This window comes from Falco rusticolus, chromosome 8, assembly GCF_015220075.1.
Source record: "Falco rusticolus isolate bFalRus1 chromosome 8, bFalRus1.pri, whole genome shotgun sequence".
Lineage (NCBI taxonomy): Eukaryota > Metazoa > Chordata > Aves > Falconiformes > Falconidae > Falco > Falco rusticolus.
The window spans coordinates 32,705,342-32,727,701 of record NC_051194.1 but is presented as its reverse complement, the minus strand read 5'-3'; the positions used below and the strand labels follow the sequence as shown (position 1 = coordinate 32,727,701).

General features: G+C 41.9%; 2 protein-coding genes across 6 annotated transcripts; one reads left to right on the top strand and one right to left on the bottom strand.

Moving 5' to 3' along the window:
- Window positions 1-1,049: 1,049 nt before the first annotated feature.
- DTX3L (deltex E3 ubiquitin ligase 3L) lies at window positions 1,050-9,564 on the bottom strand. 4 transcript variants are annotated; one of them, XM_037398131.1, is made up of 5 exons: window positions 9,327-9,563; window positions 8,859-9,079; window positions 4,837-6,372; window positions 3,746-3,833; window positions 1,050-2,118 (listed from the first exon to the last, which is right to left on the bottom strand). In XM_037398131.1, exons 1-4 carry the CDS (start codon window positions 9,496-9,498, stop codon window positions 3,762-3,764), a joined length of 2,001 nt encoding a protein of 666 aa, XP_037254028.1. In that variant the 5' UTR covers window positions 9,499-9,563; the 3' UTR covers window positions 1,050-2,118; window positions 3,746-3,761. The 4 variants fall into 4 exon arrangements, with proteins under 4 accessions (XP_037254028.1, XP_037254027.1, XP_037254026.1 ...); XM_037398130.1 differs by having other exon boundaries at window positions 3,746-3,963; window positions 9,327-9,560; XM_037398129.1 differs by lacking the exon at window positions 1,050-2,118 and adding an exon at window positions 2,127-3,646 and having other exon boundaries at window positions 3,746-3,963.
- Window positions 9,512-21,103, top strand: PARP9 (poly(ADP-ribose) polymerase family member 9). 2 transcript variants are annotated; one of them, XM_037398127.1, is made up of 11 exons: window positions 9,605-9,634; window positions 10,112-10,148; window positions 11,071-11,095; window positions 11,572-12,404; window positions 13,793-14,020; window positions 14,103-14,321; window positions 15,558-15,633; window positions 16,096-16,470; window positions 17,245-17,393; window positions 18,801-18,975; window positions 20,174-21,103. In XM_037398127.1, exons 4-11 carry the CDS (start codon window positions 11,580-11,582, stop codon window positions 20,479-20,481), a joined length of 2,355 nt encoding a protein of 784 aa, XP_037254024.1. In that variant the 5' UTR covers window positions 9,605-9,634; window positions 10,112-10,148; window positions 11,071-11,095; window positions 11,572-11,579; the 3' UTR covers window positions 20,482-21,103. The 2 variants fall into 2 exon arrangements, with proteins under 2 accessions (XP_037254023.1, XP_037254024.1); XM_037398126.1 differs by lacking the exon at window positions 11,071-11,095 and having other exon boundaries at window positions 9,512-9,634.
- The last annotated feature ends 1,257 nt before the right edge of the window (window positions 21,104-22,360 follow it).

Genomic DNA, 22,360 nt, shown 5'->3' with positions numbered 1-22,360 from the left:
CTCCTACAACTGGGCAAGATCGCCACGAAAGGGCACTTTCCCCAGACCAACGCGGCTGCTAGCTGAGACACTTCCAACCGAGTGCACCCGGCATCCCCCTGCCAAGGCTGGTTTTCAGCTGTTTCTTTCTGCGCGTTTCACTAAAGTGCCCAAATATGAGACACTAGAATAGGAACTAAATGAAAATTTTCCCCCCCTAACTTCACTGGAAGTTCACTGAGGAAATGGATAATAACCACATGTCATTAAACACGGTAAGCACAGGTGGATGTCAGCTAAATGCTGCTGGTGTCAGCCAGGCGCCTGAGCAGACCCACGGGATGCCTTTTTGTTTCTCGGTGGGCGATTATAATCTTCTGTTTCCTAATGCACTGTTCTCTCAGCAGTCTGCTCCGGTGCATGCTGCCCTCCCTTGCTGTCAGCCAGGCAAAATACCTGACTTTGATTGCAAATCAGGTAAATTTATTCCTAGACTGCACAGCTATGATTAGACAGTAAAGGTTGTTGATAAAGGCTTGGGAGCTTTCAGTGACAGTCAATAGGACTCCGCTTCAAAACTCTGCCTGCAAGCTTTGCCACAAATAAAATGGGAGCCTGTGCGTTACCAGGGAGGGGTCTGACTCGGTGAACTGGGAGAGAAAGTGAAACCAGAGACCAAAAGAAGTTGGCGAGATTTTATCTTCATGGCTGGTTTCAGTGTGCACAAAAGCACAGTCATTTAGAAACAGCTGGAATGTTGGTTGGTATCTTACTGCATAGAAAAAGGAGGGGTGAAATAGTGTAAAATCTGAAAACAAATAAGGTAAGAACAAAAGAAAGAAAGACATCCCAACCCACATGGAAACCAGAAAGTGCCCAATACTACAGAATCTGAAAGTCAAGGTGGTGAAGTAGTACTGCCTGTTCACTATATGGGAACCTCAAAAAAAAAAAAGCAGGTGGCATAGGATCCAAACCATCCCAAATTATGGTGTTGCTGGGAAGCTCCTAAATTAAAAAAAAAAAACAAAAACGCAACTACACATACCTAAAATAGAAGGAAAAACCTGTACAGATGGTATTTTATATTTTATTTATTATATTCAACAGCCTAAAGGAAATGGTTTAACTCACTAAATATTACGGCTGCACTAAGTGAAAGATATTAGTTTCCACCACCACAAAGGTAATTAGCAGGCTATTTAGTGCAGAGTAGCAACAAAGTATCTTTATGATACAGTTTAAGCCATATATTGGAAGCAACGGGAAGAACATAACTTTACAGTTGCAAAACTGAGTGAAAAGCTGTATTTAAGCTTAAACATGATGGAAGGCGGAGCCAGGACCCCATGATCAGAGATGGCCACAGGCATCGTTGCTTTCCATTTCCTCCAGCGTGGCTCTGAGCATTCAGCACTTCTGCAGGATTAAAGATACAGCACCATCCACATACCCCCTCATACATTACCCCACTAATTTCATGTCTAAAACCCAAACCACTAGTGACAGTTCCGTCATGAAAAGAAGCGAAAGATCACAGCTGATACTATAGCTGCATAAAAATTTTCCAGCAGATGGGTTACATGATGCTATCCATGATGACAGCTGTAAACTCACGAAGCTAAAGGAAGTTTTTTTGATCGAATAAAAGCTAGTAGTGGATCTAACAGTTTTCGTGGTCAGACTGAAGACTTGTGGGAAAAAGGCGCTGATCAGATTCACTGTTAAAATAAGAGACACAACTTGATACTCGTCAAGTAAACAAGTACTGACGCTGCACTCACAAGACCCAAATTCTGTAAAAATTACACATATAGAGAAGCATGATTATATAAGTAAATGGTAAGTATTATAAGTATTAAATTATAAGTATTGTAAGTAAATGATGTGTAAACCAAACACATACCATTTGATGAAAAAAGATTACTTTTCTTAACTGACCATGAACAGCAAGTGATTTAAGTACAGCAGCTGAACAAAGTAACTCCTGTCTCCTTAGTGCTTGAATAGTAAAGTAACTGCTACATGTCCAGTTATCACACTTAAGAGTTGACAGCTGATAAATTTCTTTATTCAATTCCTCTTGCTTTCAGTTCTGATCGAACTCGCTGCAGGTAATCAGGATCAGGGTAACCAAAACTAGGAGAAGAAGAAAAGAATTGTTTGGGCTACTTCTGCAATGAAGTACTTGACAGTTCTACAGAGTCTTCTCCATAAAATCTCTTAAAACACTTCACAAATTTTATGCACTTACTTCTTACTCTACAGAGAAAACAGACCCTACTTTGCAAGTCAAGAGAGGTGGTACAGACAGGGTAAAGCTAAAAACTTAAGAAAAGGAACTGCTGAATTTGGTTGTCCAAACTGATGCTAAGAACTTGATTTTCAAAGATGCCTGCTGTCTCACTTGAAAATGATACGGTGCTTGGGTACGCATCTTTCTGAACATCAGACCTGAAGCATATCCAACTGAGCATTCAAAACACAAATATAACGGCACCTCTGGATTTTAGGTAGTGCACCACCAGAAGAGTGTATGAAGCAAGTGGTAACTCAGGAGAGCATTTAGGCAGAGCAGGCTATACAGTAAAACTGATACTTTTTGCTCTTTTATGATTCTAGCCCAGAAAGGAGGATCTGGACACAAATCTTCAGAACTTGCATGAAGACACCTGGCCCTGAGAGGCTGCAGCAAGCTTGGAAGGATTGTTCCAAGCCTCCCTCTTGACTCTCCAAGATTTTTTCCAGGAGCCAAACATTTTCCTGACATAATCCATAGTTAATCATATCTTTAAGAATGGTCAGTTGTACGTGCATTAAGGGCTGGAATGTAGCGATCCTAATTGGAAGACCATTGAGGAATTAGTGCTACACACAACCGTGAATGGGAGCAGGCCCAGGCCTGTGCCGTGCTGTACCGCGCCACGCTGCAGGTGCGGTGTGGCCTTCAGGCCTGTGTTGTGCTGTGCACACCCTATGGCCGCATGACAGACTCAGCCAGCTTGCTCTAAGAAAGGTGGGGGCGGCTCCCACTCGGTACCAGTGACTACGCCACCTGCATGTCCTTGCCTTTATTTACAAGTGCAGGAAGTCCTCAAGAAATGCTGAATAGTTATCTTCCACTAAGAAAATCCTGTAATAGCTAGAAATACCAAAACAGGGTAACCCTTTCTACGGACAGGGTCAGCATGGTGTCCTGTGCTCTGACCAGAGGCCCACTGAATGCTGCGCAACTCAGGGTGCCTAGCATCTAAAAGGACATAACCACATCTATACTACAATCTCTTTCTTCTCGCTGTTAGCTCCGATAAGTAGAATTTCAAGTCGTATTTCACAGACTGCCATCTTTACCAGGATCATAATGGACCAGCACCTCCTGGTGCAAACCAGCAGGTGACAGAAGAGGCTGAGATCAGGAGTCCAACCTTAGCTGCTATCAAGCTGCCTTAGCTTGCTGTCCTGTCCTCTACTACAAGCGGTTTCTAATCAGAACAGTTATCAGCTGAGTAGGTGCTTTACACAGCTCACTGGTGAACGAGCAGCCTGAGAGGCAACCAGAGACTACCTTGTGAGTATGATGTGTATAACGAGCTCATCCTTGTTCCAACTGTCCAAACTGGTTTGAAGGTGATTCAAGTCTGGTTCCATAAAGCATTCCACAATCATTCTGTTAGTGACAAAATATGAAAGCTCTGCGTGCAAAACATTCAGGGTAGCCTTCCTGACAACAGTAGCAATAAAATTACATAAAGAGAAGACTACTTACTTGGTAGGTCCTCCAGTCATGGAAGTTTTGTGGTGAATATCATTCCATGTGATAACATCTTTTGCGCCAGTAGTATGAGACTGACCCACTGTGAAAATCAATTTTTGGTTAAAGGCTCTTTTGAGGAGCTGCAGAATTTCTTGCCCTTCCTTATTGTCAGGTAAATATGCTGTTCGAGAAGTTGCACTGTAAGGTTTCCCTGGGTTTGGATGATTCCTCTATTTTGCAGAAAAACAAAACAAAACCACATTATAAATCAAAAATGCTTTGAAAGCATGAAAATGATACATCCCAGCTTTCGCAATACTTTTTATCCTTTCTTTGATTCAGAAGGACATAGCATGACTAATGACTGATTTTGAGGAGTTTTTTCTCATCAGATAATTTCTGTCATTTAAGTTTCATTTACATTTTCTTGTCATCACTCATGTGTGAGAAGCAGAAAAGGTACTGCTCAGCAACAACAAAAACATCTCTGTATTATCTACACTGTTTTCGGCACAAACCCAAAACACAAGCGCTGTACCAGTTACTATGAAGAAAATCAACTGCATCCCAGCCAAAACTAGCACACATCCATTGCTATTTTTAAATTTGTTTTTTCTTCTTTGTTCTCCCAAATGCATGTCACCCCAACCCTGGCTTTTTCATTTATACCGTTTTCAGTCCTATGCACATGGCTCTGAGCACATATCTCACCTGCAAAGCTTGCAAGCCAGCTCACTATTCACTTTTGTCTGTTGGTGTTGGCAGCTACAAGAATGCCTCAGGGAATCCTCATTATACGCACAAAATTTTGTTTACAAATCACTCCATAGATTTCAGTTTAGTTATTCACCATGTACAAATTAAAGACAGGTAGCTCTGTCCTGGTCCATAGAAAATGGAATGCTACCATTTGACTGTTTAATTCCTACTATATTACTTAATTTCAACCAAAACCACTGAATTAAGTACCTGCAGATTTATACAGAACAAAGAAAGATCTCTCCTGGATATGCATTAAAATGAGGGGAAAATAGCTAATTTTATATTCACTATTGGTTTTGTTGTGGGAAAAATATATCTTATGAAACTTTAAATATACTTACAGTTTGAATACCACCGTGCATGTAATATTTAATCTCTATAGTACCACATCTGGGATAACCAGGGAGAGATGACAGCAGTGTTCTAGTTGACATTATTCCCTCTGGTTGGTCTCCTTTCATGGGTCCATAGAAGGTGTTACAAATAGGACAAGTTTGCTTGTAAGACATGGCCTGGGTGATGCAATCTTTGCAAAATACGTGATTGCACTTTTTCAGTATTTCTTTATCAATAATTCTCTCCATGCAAATTGGACACATATCTTTGTCGTTTTCTGTCTTTGCCTTAGCCTGTCCTTCAGAAGAAACATTATTCTTTTGCCTGCCATTGTGTTTCTTCCCAGATGCTCCTGTAGCTTGATAGCTGAGATCAGAGGACACTGGTGGTCTATTTTTAGTTTGTGGTGAGTCTTCAGTGTTAAGAAGGTTTACAATAAGATTTTCAGCAACATAAAGATTGTCTGGTAAACCACTTAAGATGATTTTGTCTTCCTTCTTTGTAAGTTTTACATGCAGATCTTCCAATCGTTTTCCATTAAACAGCGTATCTAATTTTCTATTCTGACCTTCTGAAAGTTTCAAGCTGATGTGTTTTTCTCTTAACATTGCAAAGGCATTCTGAAATGCATTGATGAAACTTTCAGTAGCATGTGAAGACATATCAGTAGTTTTGTTCCTAGGCCTAAATACTATGAGCATCTTCTGGCTATATGAACTGACTCTCATTTCTGTTACTGTATCAAATTTGTCTTTAATGCCTTCAATTTCTTTGCTTATCTTTGTTTCCAACAGTTTAAACAGAGAAGCATCAACTTCAATTCCATTCCTGTACTTGTATAGTTCAGATGATATTTTCATATTCTTTTCAGCTTGGCTGTTCTTAGCTTCTTCTGCTAGAAACGTTTTGGCAAGTAAAATCACACTCGCTGGACCACGGAGTAGCAGCTGATTCCCTTCCCCTTTGGCAAGAAGATTACTAAACCTAGCATTTAATTTCATTATTGTCTCATTTAATGTGTCACTGTTTGTTATAGGAATTTTTTCCTGTTTCAGATCTTCTACACTTTTCTGAAAAGTTCTGATAAAAAAATCATTAGCTTCTTGTATTGATGAAGGGCTTTTATCAGAAGTGAGACATACTGATGTGGTTCCATTGTCATTATCTTTACTTCTTATACACACTCCAAAACGTTCACGTAGTACTTTGATTTGTTGTTTGCAGGTGTGAATGAAATATTCATAGAGAGCTGACAGAACTGTAAGCTCATTCATTTCTTCAGTATTCAGAACATTTTCATCTTTCAAATAATTTTCACTTTCAGAATGTGAAAAATCATGTTTTGGGTCATTGCCTGCAAGGATATCCTTGAAGTAGCGATAAGCTTTTTCAATATCTGTAAAATCTCCCGTCAATTTCTCAGAGCCATCAATATTAGGATTTCCTTCTCTTTTTAAATTTGGACATACAATGGTAATTTTCTCCCTCTGCTGTTCAGTGAACATACTGGTATTCAAAGTTGCAGATACTGTAAGAAATATCTAAAGAGAAGACAAGAAGATAGCGGTTTTTTTTTTTTCTATGGTTCTCTGCTTGCTGCTTCTGTATTTTGAACAAGGAAAAGCTCTGTACATCTCAGTAGGGCCAGATTACTACTGACACATTTGCACATAGTGTTTCTTTTCAGTCACGTACACTGACATTACAGTACACTGATATTATACATTGAAGTAAAGCGATCTGTTTCTAAGTCAGCAGCAAAAATGAAATTTGCTAATGTCACCTGCATTGCAGGAACAAAGACAGTAACTTTGCTACTTACTTTGAGACCGTGACTTGTACCCTCTACTCCTGACCTCTGGTAATATGGCTAGCATTACTGATGCCATTTTATGAGGCAAACAGCCACTCTCTGTGACCAAGCTAGTTATGCATTAGTCCCTCTTCCCCTCATTATCCGGCCCTGGAAGGTCCTGCGCAGACCTTCATCCAAGCAGACGAAGCAAACAGATTTCTTCTTCCCCCCTCTATCATTCTCAAGGTTCCTGGGCACCAGAGGCCTACTACTCCCCTCCTTATTGGCCTTGAAAGTCCCAGGCACCCTGCCAACCAGATGGTGATGACCCCATCATCATGGGAAGCGTAACCACATGCAGAGCACTGTCTAAAAAATCAAGCAGTTACAAGTGCTAAGTGGGAACTTGGATCACAACTGCTGCTGAACAGTGAGACCTGTGATCCCCCAGTGGCCAGGGACACCCCCAGCATCCTCCACTTCCTCCAAGGACCGAGTGATTCATATTCTTTTATGTGTTTTTTGAGTCTAGATTATGACTGTTGTATCGATACAGCATGCCAAGTATTAGAGATTTGGCATGATCTACAGAGGGTCCAGGTGGTTACAGAAACCATAAATGAAACTGTGTTACAAAACTCAGTGCTACGCTGCAAAATTGTACCACACTGATTCTGCTTGCAGAAATCCTGTGCAGAAATTCTGATAATCAATTCTATGCTATGCTAATCATAAAATCCTGTGAAAAAAAATAAAGCTTTAATTGTAACTACAGTTTAGTGCCATGACCATTCTACCAAGGATCCCCAAAAGAACCGGTCTGTTCCCTTAGTGTCAGATGACAGAGACAGAACATGTTTTAACAGCACATACAAGTTATCCTACATTGTTCTTTAATTATATTAGACTTTTCAGTTTTCTCTTAGCATCTTTCTTTAAAAAATTCCCAAAAGTCATGCTTTAGTACCTCAGGGTTAAGGCAGAAAACAGGATTCTGAAAAATAATAACAAACATGTTCACATCTCTACTTCCCACAGACAGAAGGATAGGGAAATTGCAGTATACTGCTACAGATGTCAGGTACCACTATGTTAGCATACGCTGTATCTCAAAAACTACATCTAAGCTACTGTGCAAAAGAAGGTACACCCTCTGGGCCAGATATTGGTGCCTGGCCCTACCCCGTGTCTCTTGACACACAGCCGATCTTTTCTGCATAACTTTTAGTTCACAGAGTCTGAAATAGTGTTTGCTGTGCTACACCGAATGCTGAGGTAAGGGATCAGAGTAATCAGAGCTGTCTGAAGGTGCATGCTAAAATAGTGTTAAGAGGTCTGTGTAGCAGGAAGGGAACCAAATCTCATACAATTCTTCCACCTTTTCGGAGCGGTCCTTGGTGCTTACTATCCCCTGAAACCTGCCAGGGTACCACTTTGAGGAGCAGTGGTTGGTACACACCAAAGCCATGGTAAAAAACGTGCTGCCTGTTAACAGGAGTGGATGACCTGTCACCCAGCACTCAAAAGTTGCTCCCTGCTCCTGTTTTATTGACTAAGATAATGGCAGGTCCTGATGTTGTCTAAACACAAATTACCAAACTTTGATTTAGTGTTTAACTACATGTTAAACAAATCTGTGCACAAAGTTTAGGCCAAGCTGACTCTCTAAAGCTGCTAAAAGTGACAAATGAAGGGACTTCAGCCTTGGGAAGGACGGGAAACAAAGAATGGATGGTGAAAAGCACACTTATTTAAGTTATAAAGAAAGAAGCCTCCAAATGAGGAAAGTTCTGCCACAAGAGGAGACAAGCTGACAAAGTTTTGCAATCCACAGAAAAGTAGTTGAAAGTAGGACAAAAGTAATTGTGGTAGTGGGAGATTGTGACCTCTGACTCAAATAGTCCCCCGAAAGAGGGCAAACCCCTGTTTCGGGAGCATGTGTAGTTAGTAAAAAACCATCAGCAGTGCTACCTGAGGACGCATACTAGTTTGTGTTAGAAGTGAGAAACTTGTGAGCAAGCCCGTGCATGAGTGAACATGAATATGTAACGCACGGTGCATGTGCAAGTACTCTGCTGTTCCCACCGTGTGCCCGCCGGTGAGCGGGTGCGCACGCCGGGCAGAGCGATCCCCCTGGGGTACGCCTGCTCCTTGACGCTACGTGGGTGTGAAAAGGTTCAATCCCGATCTCGGTGACGGTGACACTGCTTGTTAACTGCTCTCCTGATGTACCTTTTTGGTGATGACTTCTCTTGCTGTGCCCCCATGGCCTCTGGCCGCCTGCTGCTCCTGCTGAGGTGGGGGACAGCTGGAACGGACGGGGCCGCTGGGGGAAGGCTGCTCTGTCACCCGGCCCTCGCTCGGGTCCCCTTCTCCCTGCTCGATGATTATCTTCAGGTGCCTGGCTCCGATCTCCAAGGTGTGATCTGTGCGCGACACCACGCTCCTCTTATCTGCAGCGAGGCGGGAACACGCCGGTGAGGCGGACCGCGTCCCCTGCGGCCCTGACGGCTACGGGCGCCCACCGGGGCCCGCCGCCCCGGGCACAAGATGGTGCCCCCGGCCGCCATTTCCCGCCCGCTCAGGCGGCGGCGGGCTCAGCGCGCCGCCAGCCCCCCAGGGCCGCCCCCTCAGCGCGGCGGCGGGAGCTGGCCGAGCCGCGGGCCCCGCCGCCCCCAGCCCCTCTCCTCCGGCCCCTACCTCGCTCCTGCTGGAAGCGCACCCAGTAGGTGCCGGGCTCGGGGCCCGTCTGCACCTCGCACTCGCCGCCCCCCGACCGCTTCCCTGACTGGAAGTAGCTCTGGAGCTTGAGCAGGGGCTTCTCGCTGGCGTCGGGCGCGGGGCAGAGCCGCACCAGCAGCGCCGCCGCCATGACGCCTGCCGCTGCCCGCTTTCGCTTTCGTTTCCCGCCCGGGGCCGCGCTTCCCCGCCCCGCGCCCTGCTCGGGCTCCCAGCGCTGAGGGGCCGGCGGCTGCGCCGCGCAGCGCCGCTTGATGGGGATCCTGCAGGTAACGGAGCGGGGCGGGGGGCCCGGGGCTGGCGGCGGCGGCCCGACGCGGGGCGGCAGCGCCCGCAGGGGCCGGGGCAGCTGCGGCGGGAGGCGCCCCGGGGCCGGGGCCGGGCCGGGGCTGCGCGCACCGCGCTGCCGGCGGGGCTCGGGGCCGGGGCCGCGGGCAGGGCGTCGGTCCCCGCGTCGGTCCCCGCGCCCGCTGCCGGCGGCGACCTGCCCCGGCGGCCCAACGGGGGCCGGGGGAGGCTGGGGGAGGCTGTGGGGCACCGCCCGCGGGTTCAGCTGGGAATGGCATTTGAAGTGTTGGAAAACCTGTTTTTGCAAAGTTTTTGCAAATAAAGTTTTGCAAAAGGCGGTGCTGCTGCTTTTGCTTGCGACAGAACCGCGCCTGCAGGAACGCAGCACATCGGGCCGTAACGCGTATTTTCTCTTTCCTTTTCTTTTTTTTTTTTTTTTTTTTTTTTTTTTGCAATAGAGTTACAGTCCGTTGAGCTGGGCAGCGGGCAGTTCAGGTAAGCCATCTTCCCCCATGTAAGTTGAACATTGCCAACTGCGGCCAGCAAACTGGAAAACATCAACATGGAATAGCCAAAAGCAATCTGAAATGTATGAATTAGACGCAGTTATGAATCAACGTTATTATTCATTACTTCAACAGAATTTGCTTGCATTTCTCTTTTAAGAGTAAGAGTTCCGAAGTGTTTTGATGAGTCGGTGTGTAATACTTTGTGAGAAACGTTAGAATTTTTAAAAGCAGGTTAGCATATTCCAGAGAAAAGTCTGATGAAACTGTTACAAATTTATTTACACTAATTAACGTGAACTACTGCCTATAGTACTGCTGACATCTGCCAAGAGAGGGCTGTATAGCTACAGTGATGTCGTCAAAGCTGCCCCACTCTTTACCATTATTTTTGTTCACTGATAAAAGTGGTTTAAAAAGCCCTTCTGAATTCACAAGTTCCATACAAAGAAAGAACTTGCTTGTGGGCTTTATGTGCAGACCAAAGAAAAGCCACAGAATTAAAGACAAAGCTCAGTGTAAGATCTCTGTGGTACGGTTAAAAGAACGTGTTGGCAAGTTCTCTCTTGTGTGTCTCTGCCTGTGTGCTGTGAGTCACTGACTCTGCAAAGGCCTTGGACCTTACGGGAAATCAGTAACAAAAAATACTAAAAACGCCCTGGAGAGGGCAGAGGCAGGCTTCAGCCTTTCCAGAAAACAAGCTCGGAGGGGAACAAGTTGGTTTTCTGCTTTTACAAGCATTCTGAATCCCCGGGTATGGCGTAGCTTTTCATATTTGCTTTCTCAGCTGGAATTTTAGTGGCAAGCACAGCTAACAGTAGCATTGCAGCCAGTTAAAGCCCTGTAACAGCATCTTTTTCAAAGATGTTCTTCTCCCACTTGTCTGTTCCTTTTTCCTCCTCACCATTCAGTTATGCTGCTGCATCAGGTTTTGAGGTTGGTGCTCAAACTCAAATTTTCTGGTGTGTTGTGTTTTTTTGTTTGTTTGGTTGTTTTTTTTTAATTCAGATCATGTCACTGATTCATTTATGAATATGGCCCTGACAATGGTTTTCAGCCTAATAATGGTGGGGAGAATAAACCGTAGGAAAGGGGAGGCAAGGGAGCGGGGGATGAGAACAAGTAACATGAGGAGACACATCTTAACCAAGCTTTCTCCTCCAGTAAAGGGTAAGGCAAACCTAAACTCTCAAGTCACCACAGGCTCAGTGATACTGTTGTCTGCCTTTCGTTGCTTAGTTGGACTTTCTAAGGCTATGAAAGGGGGAGAAAGAAGATCAGACTATGCCAGAAAATACTGATAAGTAATGGCAGTAGGATAAAATTGAAAGCTATAAACCATGCTTCTGTATAAAACCCAGTGTTTTGACAGTAGTATCTTTGGTTTCACTTTGTATTATTCTGTATCCTAGGGCCAAGCATGGTAATGGATGAGGACAGCTTGGTGATCCCCATCAAAAAAGATGTCTATGAAGTCCTTAAGAAAAGAGAGAACTGCCTAAGTAATCTCATTTATAAAAAGTTTGTTTGTATATCAACCTTCAAAAGTACAAAAGGTGCTGTTGAAGTGTACAGGAAAAAACTGAAGCAGGGAATTTACATTTGTGTTTGTAAGGATGATCTCACAAGACACAAGGTCGATGCTTTGGTGAATGCAGCCAATGAATATCTAGATCATGCAGGAGGCCTTGCTTTAGCCCTTGTGAATGCTGGAGGGTCAGAAATACAAGAACAAAGCAATCTTCATATTAAAAAGTATGGAAAACTCACAGCTGGCAAAATAGCAGTGACAGGTGGAGGGAAGCTTCCTTGTAAGAAAATTATTCATGCAGTTGGTCCAAGGTGGACCATTTATGAAAACGAAAGATGTTGTGACCTACTTCACGAAGCTATTGTGAACGTTCTGAAATACGTTAGTGCTCCAGAAAATGCTATAAAGTCTGTGGCTATCCCAGCAGTGAGTTCAGGTATTTTTGGCTTCCCGCTCAGTTTGTGTGCTCAGGTAATTGTGATGGCTATAAAGGAATTTGTTGAGGCAGGTCCACCAAGCTGTCTCAGGGAAATCCGCCTGGTGAACATCTATGAGCCTGCAGTTGCAGAAATGAAGAAGGCCTGTGAAAAGTTTCTGGGTGATCCTAGTTCACTTCCAGAAACTCTTTCAGTTTCACCCAGCCAGTCTTCAACTTTCATCAAACTTGGAGGCACTCGCTTGCGCATCATAAGAGGATTCCTTGATGAGCAGAAGGTAAGTCTGTCCCATAATGTGTTGAACATGGAGTTGCCACCAAGTCTTGACAGGATTTGGAGCCCAAGAGTTCAGAACACATATTGTATTGGTCCGCTGAGTAGTTATCTTCTCAGCCTGGTGAGAACTTACAAGTGGTAAATAAATGATAGCAGCAAGGAATGTATTTTTTTGTGTGTACATGCTGTCATGGTATAATAGGAAGCAGCTAAAGATTGCATGATTAATAAACATTAACATAGGGATATATTATTATATTCTTATTATAACATCATGGGAGTTCACATTTTATCATGCATTCCCTAGAAGTCTACTCCTATTTTTTGCCTTGCTTTTTTTCCCTATCATTTATGTTCTCATAGATGTGACTACTGGAGTTATTCAACAAAGACTGTAACAGCTGAAAATAACTCACAGATGATAACACAGAAAATAACACAGATGATGTGCACCTTACCTTTAAACAGTGCATCATTTAAATGGATTCATTTCACTTAACTAGAAAATCTGTTGCAAAATACATGAGCTTAGTCATAGTAATCCAACAGAGCTCTTAGACTAGAAGCTACATCACAGAAATGGCATTTGCTTTTAGCAAATACTGTACTTTAACAAAAATCGTAACTTGTTTTAAAGAAGTGTCTTAATTGAGTAGGAAGTTCATTTTTTTTTATATGAGAGCAAAGGATCACAAAGTTGACATTGTAGGGAATTTTATTAACCAGTTCTACAGCAGTGAAAGATACCTTGTGCCTTCAAGGCTATGAGGAAAATATGCTCCAAAGTCCTGTATCTTTAGGTAATCTTCAACAATTGAAGTTAGAACAGTTACTGTAAACAAGTTTTTTGCAGTTTACATATTTAATTCGAAATACAGAAGACCTACTACAGGGATCTGCTGTTTCCACTGGGAACTGGAAGCAACCATGGCTTTGCAGCTCCCCTGTGTGCACTGATCCTGCTAGTTTGGTGAATGCTTGCTGCCCTCACATGGGGAGCATCCGTGTGGGCTGGGATAATGGAGCGCACTGTAGTTTTCACCTGCTCGTTGATAATCAGCTGCAGAATTGCATTTGATGAGGCACATATGGGTCACTTCTGTAGCTGGGGTAATAATTCTGTTGAATACACATTGATGACTTGACCTCTTCAATTGACTCACACTATTGGCTTCGGAAAAAATGTCTGCGTTTACTGCCACTAGAAGGTGCATACTTTGATGTATTCCAGCACTGCCCTTAGTAGTAAGAGAAGCTTTCTAACAGCTGATCTGCTGCAGTGAGGTTTTCTTAAAAGGGATTGTTCCTTGAAAGAATGCTCTCTATAGTAGCAAAGCTTGCAAATAGTAAACTTAAACTATACTGAAACTTAGCACTCTTTTCTTCCAGACTACAGCTGTTGTTAATACTGTGTCTGTGAATGGCGAGCCTTACGTTCCAGTTTCAGGCAGACTGCTGCAAAAAGCAGGTCCAGCTCTTCAGGATGAACTTATGTCTCAGATTAGATATTCTTCGTCTTATAAAGAACTCGTAGTAACAAAAGGGTATAATCTGCCCTGTGAGTTTGTACTGCACATTGTATGGCCGCAATACCACCACACCGTGTTGCTGTGTGAGGTAATGTTCAGTTAGACTGGATTTTAATTTATTTTCGTGTTGAATGGTATGAGGACTAAAATACTTGGGTCTTTTTCTACAGGTATTAAAAAATGCAGTGACAAGATGCCTGTATTGTCTTCAGGACTATCAGTCTCCTTCAGTTTCTTTTCCAGCAGACGGGATTTGGTCATTAATGCTGCCTGTTGATACAGTGGCAGAGATCATGACTGAAGAGGTTTTAAAATTTGCCAGGATACACCCTGAGAATAAGATAGATGTGCAGTTTGTCTTTTGCCCCGATGACAACAATGCCTATCAGGTAACAGATTGTTAACTACCAATAAGGAAAACCCCAAACTGTAAAAAAATATACCCAAAGATTCCTATAAATTAAGATAAACTGAATTCTGCACTACTTTTAATATTTGAGTGGCAGGTCCCTTTATGAAACTATTTGTCTCATTAACAGGTATTATCAATATTTACAAATCTTTATTTTCTCTTCACTAAACCTGAAGTTGTCACCCTGTGGTGTGATAACAAAGGGAGGGAGCTGTGAAATTCTCATGACTGTCAGCAAATTTGTAAGAGAGAGTCTACCCTTAATTCATTAGGAAATAAACTCATTCCTTCTCAGGAAATTTCTTTCTCACTTTTGTTTTCTTTTTTTTGTATGAAGTTCCTAGGGCAGAACCCTATGAACACGTATGACCTAATGTGAAGGGTTAGAAACAGTGGATAATTACAACTGCAGTGTGCCATTTTCCGCCTTTTGAATATTTGGCTGATGTGATTAATACACAACTATTTTAGATTGCCATCTATTATAAAAGTACAGAGTTTGCTTTTGTTCCCATTTAACTCCAACCATCCATTCTTTCAATGGGTGCAAGAACTAGGTGGAGGGGGCTTGGAACTAGATGATCTTTAAGGTCCCTTCCAAACTGTTCTATAATTCTAAGATCAGATCCATGTTCTGTAACAGTCCCATAAACTGTAAAGGAAGTTGTATGACAGCTACGTACTCGTCACTTAATCCCTTGATAATCAGGGCACAGCAGAAACTCTTTTTGCTGAAAAAAGAAGGAAGGGCAATTTGCCCAATGCCAAATCCACTGCCTAGCAGAGCAGCGCTTCCCAGAGGCTTTCCAGGTGTGATCATGAAGAGGAGCTTTGGAGTAAAGGCAGGGCAATAGTCTAGGTTTTAAAATTGAGTAAGGATTCATCAGTATGAAACTGCAAGTAATAAACACCTTTATCTGCTGTGCTTCCATGAGCTCCAGATAAGCCACAACCACAAGGAGCTGGTAAAGGTACCATTCAGTGTGTAAGGTGTTTTACCTTAGGAGACATAGAAGAACAAGAATGCATTTGATACTGTCAGGAATAAAATTTTGGGAAAAGCTGACATGTCAGCTGTTAACATTTTCAGAATTTGGGGTGGGTGGGTGGTGTAACTACAGCTGTAAACTGCTGCTTAACAGGGTTTTGAAGAGACAAATTGTGTATTTGACAACATAAATGGCAAACTGCCCCTAAACTTTTCTTTTTCAAGGCTTTCCAGAGGAAACTTCATTCAGCAACACACAAACTGGGAGAAAAGCAGTGTTACAACAGCAGTGATTATTTGAGTAAGTAACGAACGGAAGGGACATTTCAAGTAGATGAGCACTCCAGACTTGAGAATCTGAAACCTCATTCCTTTAAAAAGAGCTTAGTATTTGCATATGTGTCTTGGGGAAAAGGGGAGGCAAAAATGTGTGAGCATTTTGCATTTTTACATTAATAGGAAAGGAACTGGGCAGTCCTTTATAAAATCTTCAAACATAAAAATCATTGTCAGTGCCTAACTTGTTGGAAGTCATTTAGTGGAAGGCAAATAAACAACCGCACACAAATGCAGAATATTTCTTTTTCCCTGGAAACGTTACCTCCTTGTATCTGATTTTTTTCTGAGCTTACCAAAAGAATAGTGTGTTTCTTGCAGTGTTCATCTTGGGCTGGATATAGAAATTTATGATAGCACTTGAAAGCTCTTCACTCTTCCAGTTCACTTGCATTTAAAAAAAAAATTTAAAAAATCTTTCTTCCAGGTAAAGAGTCAGGCAGTCAAAGCATAAAAGAGACTGCAGATAATGAACCAGCTATTGAACTTAACGGGAATACACATACAATATTGAAAACAGCAGAATCATGGATCCAAGGCATATTACAAATTCAGGAAACTCACCGTGCTGTTATTGAAAACAACTACATCTTTAGCCTTGGTAAAAAAGAGTTTGCAGAACTGTCTCAAGAGTGGCACTCTAGCGTATGTGTACTTGAAGAAGTGAGAGGTGGAAAAGCAAGGCTGGAATTCCAAGGCCCTCCTGATGCTGTGATTGATGCAGTGCTCACAACTGAAAAATTGCTGCTCCGTATGCAACAGAATACTGCAGCCAGACAAGAGGAACTGCTGTACTTAGTGGGTATGTAAACAAGTGACTAATCAATAAGTACCTAAATGAGGTCAAGCATGAAGCAACATACATCTGTGTATTGCTGAGAGTGGACAGACACGCATTTAGTTCACAGGGATAGTGAGCATTGCTTTAATTACCGTTATTACTGTAGTTTGACATAGGAGCCTCTGAAAGACTATTTGTTAGCTCGGCAGTATTCCCAGTAAGGCACCGTTCATACAGGGCTGGCTGTTGTACACCCAGCTGTAATGCCGACTTCCTCCAGGACAGTTTCACTTTAAAGCCTGGCCACTGGAGACTGGCAAAATTTCTGTTTAATTAACACATACCTTTGCTGAACTCTTGCTAGCTACAGCTGGACCACTGTTGCAGGACCCACCAATGGACCTATTCTACAGAATTCTTGACTTTCATTAACAGTTGATAGAACTAGAACAAAAAGCTACTGAGTGATCATTTTTATCTCGTGTTTGTATAGTCATGCAATATAGATACAGCCCAACTTGCATATAATGGTAGAGAGATGTAATGGAGAAGATAATTGGGTTTTGTTCTTTTCTTTGGTCCCTTCTCTCTGGTTTCTTTAATAAATGTAGAAAAAAGGAACAAATGAGTGTGTATCAGTCCCGCTCAATATTAGGCTCTAGCATTACTTGGGAGAATATTTAACATTCTTTGTTCTTAACTAAACTACCAAACTAAAGTATTGGATCTCTCCCGCTTGCCTTCGCTTCAGAAGTTATGATAACTTGCAAATTTTACTCCCTTATTTGTATTCAGGCCAACCAGAAGCAGGTCAGCTTTCAGAAGGAGGCAGTCACAAGACAGATAGTACCAACTGCGTCCGTATTTCACTGGTGGAATCACACCTTCAGGAGTTTAAGGACAGACAGAAGCAATTTGAAAAGGCTGGGCTTTGTGTTCTCAAGGTAAAGAGGGTATTTGTGGAAAAACTAAATCTCAGGTGATATATTTGAACTAACATGTTTAACGTACACTTAAAAAACACAGATTAACTATTTCAATATATTGCTTTTAAAAATTAAGATCAAATCAGCCTAATCCTTAAAAAGGAGATAGTCATTACTCCTAATAAATTTTAAACATAATGCAAATAATCACTCACAGAGTGTGGTTAAGTTCTGAGAAGTTCTTTTAACTGAACGGTGTACCCTGTGTCTTACTTCATGCTTCAAATGGTCCTTTATAGGACTCTAGAGAAATACGAGGCTGGTATGCTAGAATGAGTACGATGTTCCAGGACACTAATGCAGTGTCTCTGTTTTCTTCTTGTGAGTTTGACACCAAAAATTAGCAACTGAATTTGTCAAGTTACGATCTGATTAGTAGTGTGTTGAAGCTGGGATCTTGCTTGCCTCTCAGTGCTTTACTGAACGGGAGGATGAGGCTGTGCAACACACAGAAGTACAGAAGTTTGTAAACAGGGATTTGTGTGCCTAGGAATAACAGCAGGTAACTGGAAACCAGACTGCCAGTGGGTCAGACTGCCTCTCAAAATAATAGCAAATACCAGCCAGATAAAAGCAAGTGCTTCTTGATCTGTAGAGCTAAAGATTTTTGAGTCTGAATGCAAAAGCTACATCAGAATTTAAATCGATGCTGCACCGAGGATCAGCGCTCAGTCATAGCTCAGTGAAATGACTTAAAAGAGCAGAAGTTTGATTGTGCTTCAGCACCTGCATTTTTTAGCTGAGTGGTCAGAGGTCTGGCATGAGCGGGTTGCTGGAGAAGAGGCCTTGCAGGCCCCTGGCACTGACGTTTGCTGTAGGACCATGAGTGGCCCACTGGTGGAGTCAGGTGTGCCAGCGAGAGCTGCCGTGTAGCTGATTCACCCGACATTCTGTGTGGTATTACACTGCATGCAGTTGTGCTTTTGAAAGACGAGCTAATGTAAAGGCCCTCTCATCTTGTGGACCCTTTTTTCCCCCCCGAAAGCTGTAAAATTTTGATCAGTGAGAGCTGAGGTTCTCCATGCCGTACAGGACACTTGCAGTTCTTTACAAGAGCAGGCAGTAAGCACCCACACAGCTTATTCTCAACGTGGTTGATACTGAATCTGTTCAGAACAGCGCAAGTACTGGAAATCAGAACACTAGGATATATTCCTGCTGATTTCAATGAGAGGTGTGAGATAGTAGCATGATTCTTTTTCTGCAGATCAGTTGCACACTTCAGATACCTTATCTGCTTCATGGTCAACGCATCTAAGCTAAAACAAAGGTTCTTAGATTGAAGAGCATAGCCTGAACAAGAGCACTCATGGACTTCATTGATACTGGTCTCCGTTTGCTTACTACACTATATTTATGTTACAGATTGAAAAGATACATAATCCTCTTTTATCTGCTGCATTCCACCAAATGAAAAAAAACATAGAAGAATACCAACGTACCTCCAAAATAACCCACAAGTTGTACCAGTGTGTTCCTGCTCAGTTCTGTAGCTCAGTATGCCAAACTGGATTTCACAGGCTGTATTCTCCACCAACAGGTAAAAAGTTGCTTTGGCATCTTTAACTGAAATGAACAGTGACTGACTACTACAGTTGGATTAAAATCGGAAAAAATGGCATTCCTGAACAAGAACTGTTTCTTACCTCCATTTAGAATCATAGAAGCTTACTTCTTTGTCTACAATAAGATCTTCCTTTTTTTCTTTCCTGATACTGTAGCCAGTAGAGCTCTGGGAGGGTAAGCCTGGATTCTAGCCTACCCCAAACACTGTTGACAGAATTGTTAATATACACATAATGCCATGTCCAAATTTTATTTTGTTGTGTCACTCGTAAAAGGAAGTCAGCATCCTTATCTACTCACTGCAAACATGCATTCAGCAGCTCGATGCTTTAAACTGTGTTCAAAGGAATCACAGAATAATTGAGGCTGAAAGGTACTTCTGAAAGCCAGCTAGCCTAACCCCCAGCTCGAATCGGGTGCGATCAGGGGCAGCAGATAATCTGAGTGAGCCAACTGCCATGCAAACTAGAGTACACTTCGGAAGACAGTTGTGATGTCTATGCAGACGGATGCTTTCAGAAATGGAGAATAAACATTTAGCGCTCCATCCTGCAATAGGTGAAGGGTGTGATATTTTTCTTGTCAAATGCAAATTGGGATTTCAGGCTATAAACTGTTAAAAAAAGCGGAGATTTGCCTTTCTTTGCCTATGCAATGTATATGGCACATTCTCACATTTTCAAAGTAATAAATAGGATGGTGGTCTAATTTATTTCTGCTTTTCCACATGATACTATAATAGCATTTTTATGGCGCGTTCCCCTTATAAATGGCAAAGCTTTTTTTCCCACAGTTTACATTATTAAAATCTTACTTTCCCTGGTCCTTTTCAGAGTCCCTAGTACGTGATGACTAAGGTGTCTATATAAATACATTACACCTTGATGTTTTTATCACTGGATTAACAGTTAAACCTTAAAAGGTCACCACTGGAGTATCAGTTAAATCAGAACGGCTATCAGCTGTCATTGCCTATTATTTCAATGGGAGGTCAGTGCTAGCATCAGAGCCACTTAATGCAAATTTACTTCTAAAAGGATGGCATGCATTGACCTGTAAGATAAAACATAATACTGAATGAAGCAGCAGTCCCTTAGTACTACCACCCCAAAATAACCAAATGTTGAAGGCTTTTATTTTTTTCTTCTGAAAATTTTTCTTTCTTTTTCCAGATCAAAAATACGGAGCTGGCATCTACTTTAAAAGGAACCTGAAAAACCTAATCGAGGATAAAGACATGTGGGAGACAGACTCTAAAATGTATGTGTTTGAGGCTGATGTATTAACAGGCTTATATACTAAAGGCAAGCAGTCTTGTATTATGCCACCAGCAGTCGAGGGAGATGATGGTAAGGTGTACGATAGCTTAGTAGATGATGTCAACAATCCCAGCACCTTTGTCATCTTCAACGGTGTTGCAGCCCTGCCACAGTATTTGTTGATTTGTTCCCAGGTGAAGGAGAGCTATATGGCCCCCTGAGGAATACAGCAGCATGCTGAGTATGAATTAATCAAAACGGTAGCTATTGTGAAGGCCCCCCCAGAACAAAGACTAGTACTAGATTTTAAGAGGATGCTCTACCTAGTAACATGCTGTGATCAAAGTGCCTTGTGCAAAGTGCTCTGAAATATCCACGAACAAAAAAAGTACACGAGTACCTTAAGGAGATTAGAACAAAATTATCTGTGAGTGGAAATGGAAGGGAAAGCATCACAAAATACAGTTTAACATTTATCTGGTCATTTACTTTATGCCTTAAAATATTCTGAGCATGTGACTATACAGTTGATATTTGTGTATGTTGTCATTCTTCCGTTACATTTTTCTTAATCTCAGATACTGCATATGTTAGCAAAATGCAAGAAATTTTGGTTGTGCCTTCGATTCTTACATTTTCTTTTGACTTAAAATAGATGAATGTATCAGGTGAAAGCTGTTTCCCACTTAGGGGCATGCCATCAAATATACATAGTTGTGACAGATGTTAAGGCAATGCTTCATCATTTTTAAGAGTATTTGGTGTTACAGTTTTTATTAGTTAAGATATTCCGTGCATTGTAGGTACATGTATTCAAAATAAAAAGTATGAATGATGCTATTAGCTAACCTGTTATTTTTCCATACAGTCTTAAGAATGTGACTTGGATTGTATTTGAGATTCAGATTTCTCAGTGGTCAGTCTCTTTGAAAAGCTGCAGAACAGCAGAGAACTGGTTCAAGCTACAGCTCGAAACTGCTCTTCAATTAATCTGGTTTAAAGATTACAGTGTCAGCCTTGCAGCTAGGTATCCCCACACTGCTTCTGCAGTGACCTGAAGCCAGTAAACAGAAGAGCCCAAGAGCCATTATACTCACTTCAATATAAAAGGGGATTCAGCCCAGTTCCCAGGTACTTTGAAACTTTCTGTACTAAAGTTTGAAACTATGATGTTAACAGGGTTTAAAACAAATCTATTGCCCCAAACTAAAAGTTACTACCAGATTTGTCCAATCAGAAGCATTTAAAGCCACCAGTTACGGCCCTAACTAAACACCTACATGGCTTATAAAGAGTGCTGTAATACAGAAATAAAGGCTTATCACTTGGTATCAGCTCTGCTTCTAGATTGAAAAGTTACCTATGGTTAAAACTGTAATCGTCTGGGGAGAAGGGCTTGCATAAAACCACTAAAAAACAAAGTGTCATATGAAAAGCATTTAATCCACATGTAAAAGTGCTATGCTAATGGAGTGCGGTCCAAACCCTAAAACACAGATGAAATTAGCATTTAATAAAACTTATAAAATAACTTCTTAATGAATTCCCAGCACATTTGGGCTGCACCTGCAACTCCCAAGATAGTAGTCATAGTGCTAGGAACCACTCACAAGTCCAGAGAAATTGCTATAGAAGTCCAATTCTGAATTCTAAGTGAGGTTGCAAGTGGAAATGTTTTTGAACCATTGCAAAACAAACTTTTAAATAAATATGGTCACAGTTTGGTTTTTAAAATTATGTTTAAGATCAGCTGTGTCTACATTGCTGCAAAAGGTTAGCCTTTGTAGTGTATAAGCCTAGTATGTTCTAGTATCATGTTAAACGGGTGTAAGAACCATCTAATACACGAGTCTTGTTCTCACAGAAATCCCAAGGCTACTTTTAGATATTACGCTGGAAGTTTGAAGCCAGAATTAGTCTATTCCCATTTTAACTATTCCATTTAAGCAGCCAGTTCTTCTCTATTTGGCCCGTTTTTCTTCACATATCTTGATTCACACATCACTGCCAGGGTAACACACAGCTGTAGATCTAAGGTTTGTTCAACAGCATTGAACAAGAATAAGATCTTCTTTCAGCTTGCTTCAAGAGGTTTCATCT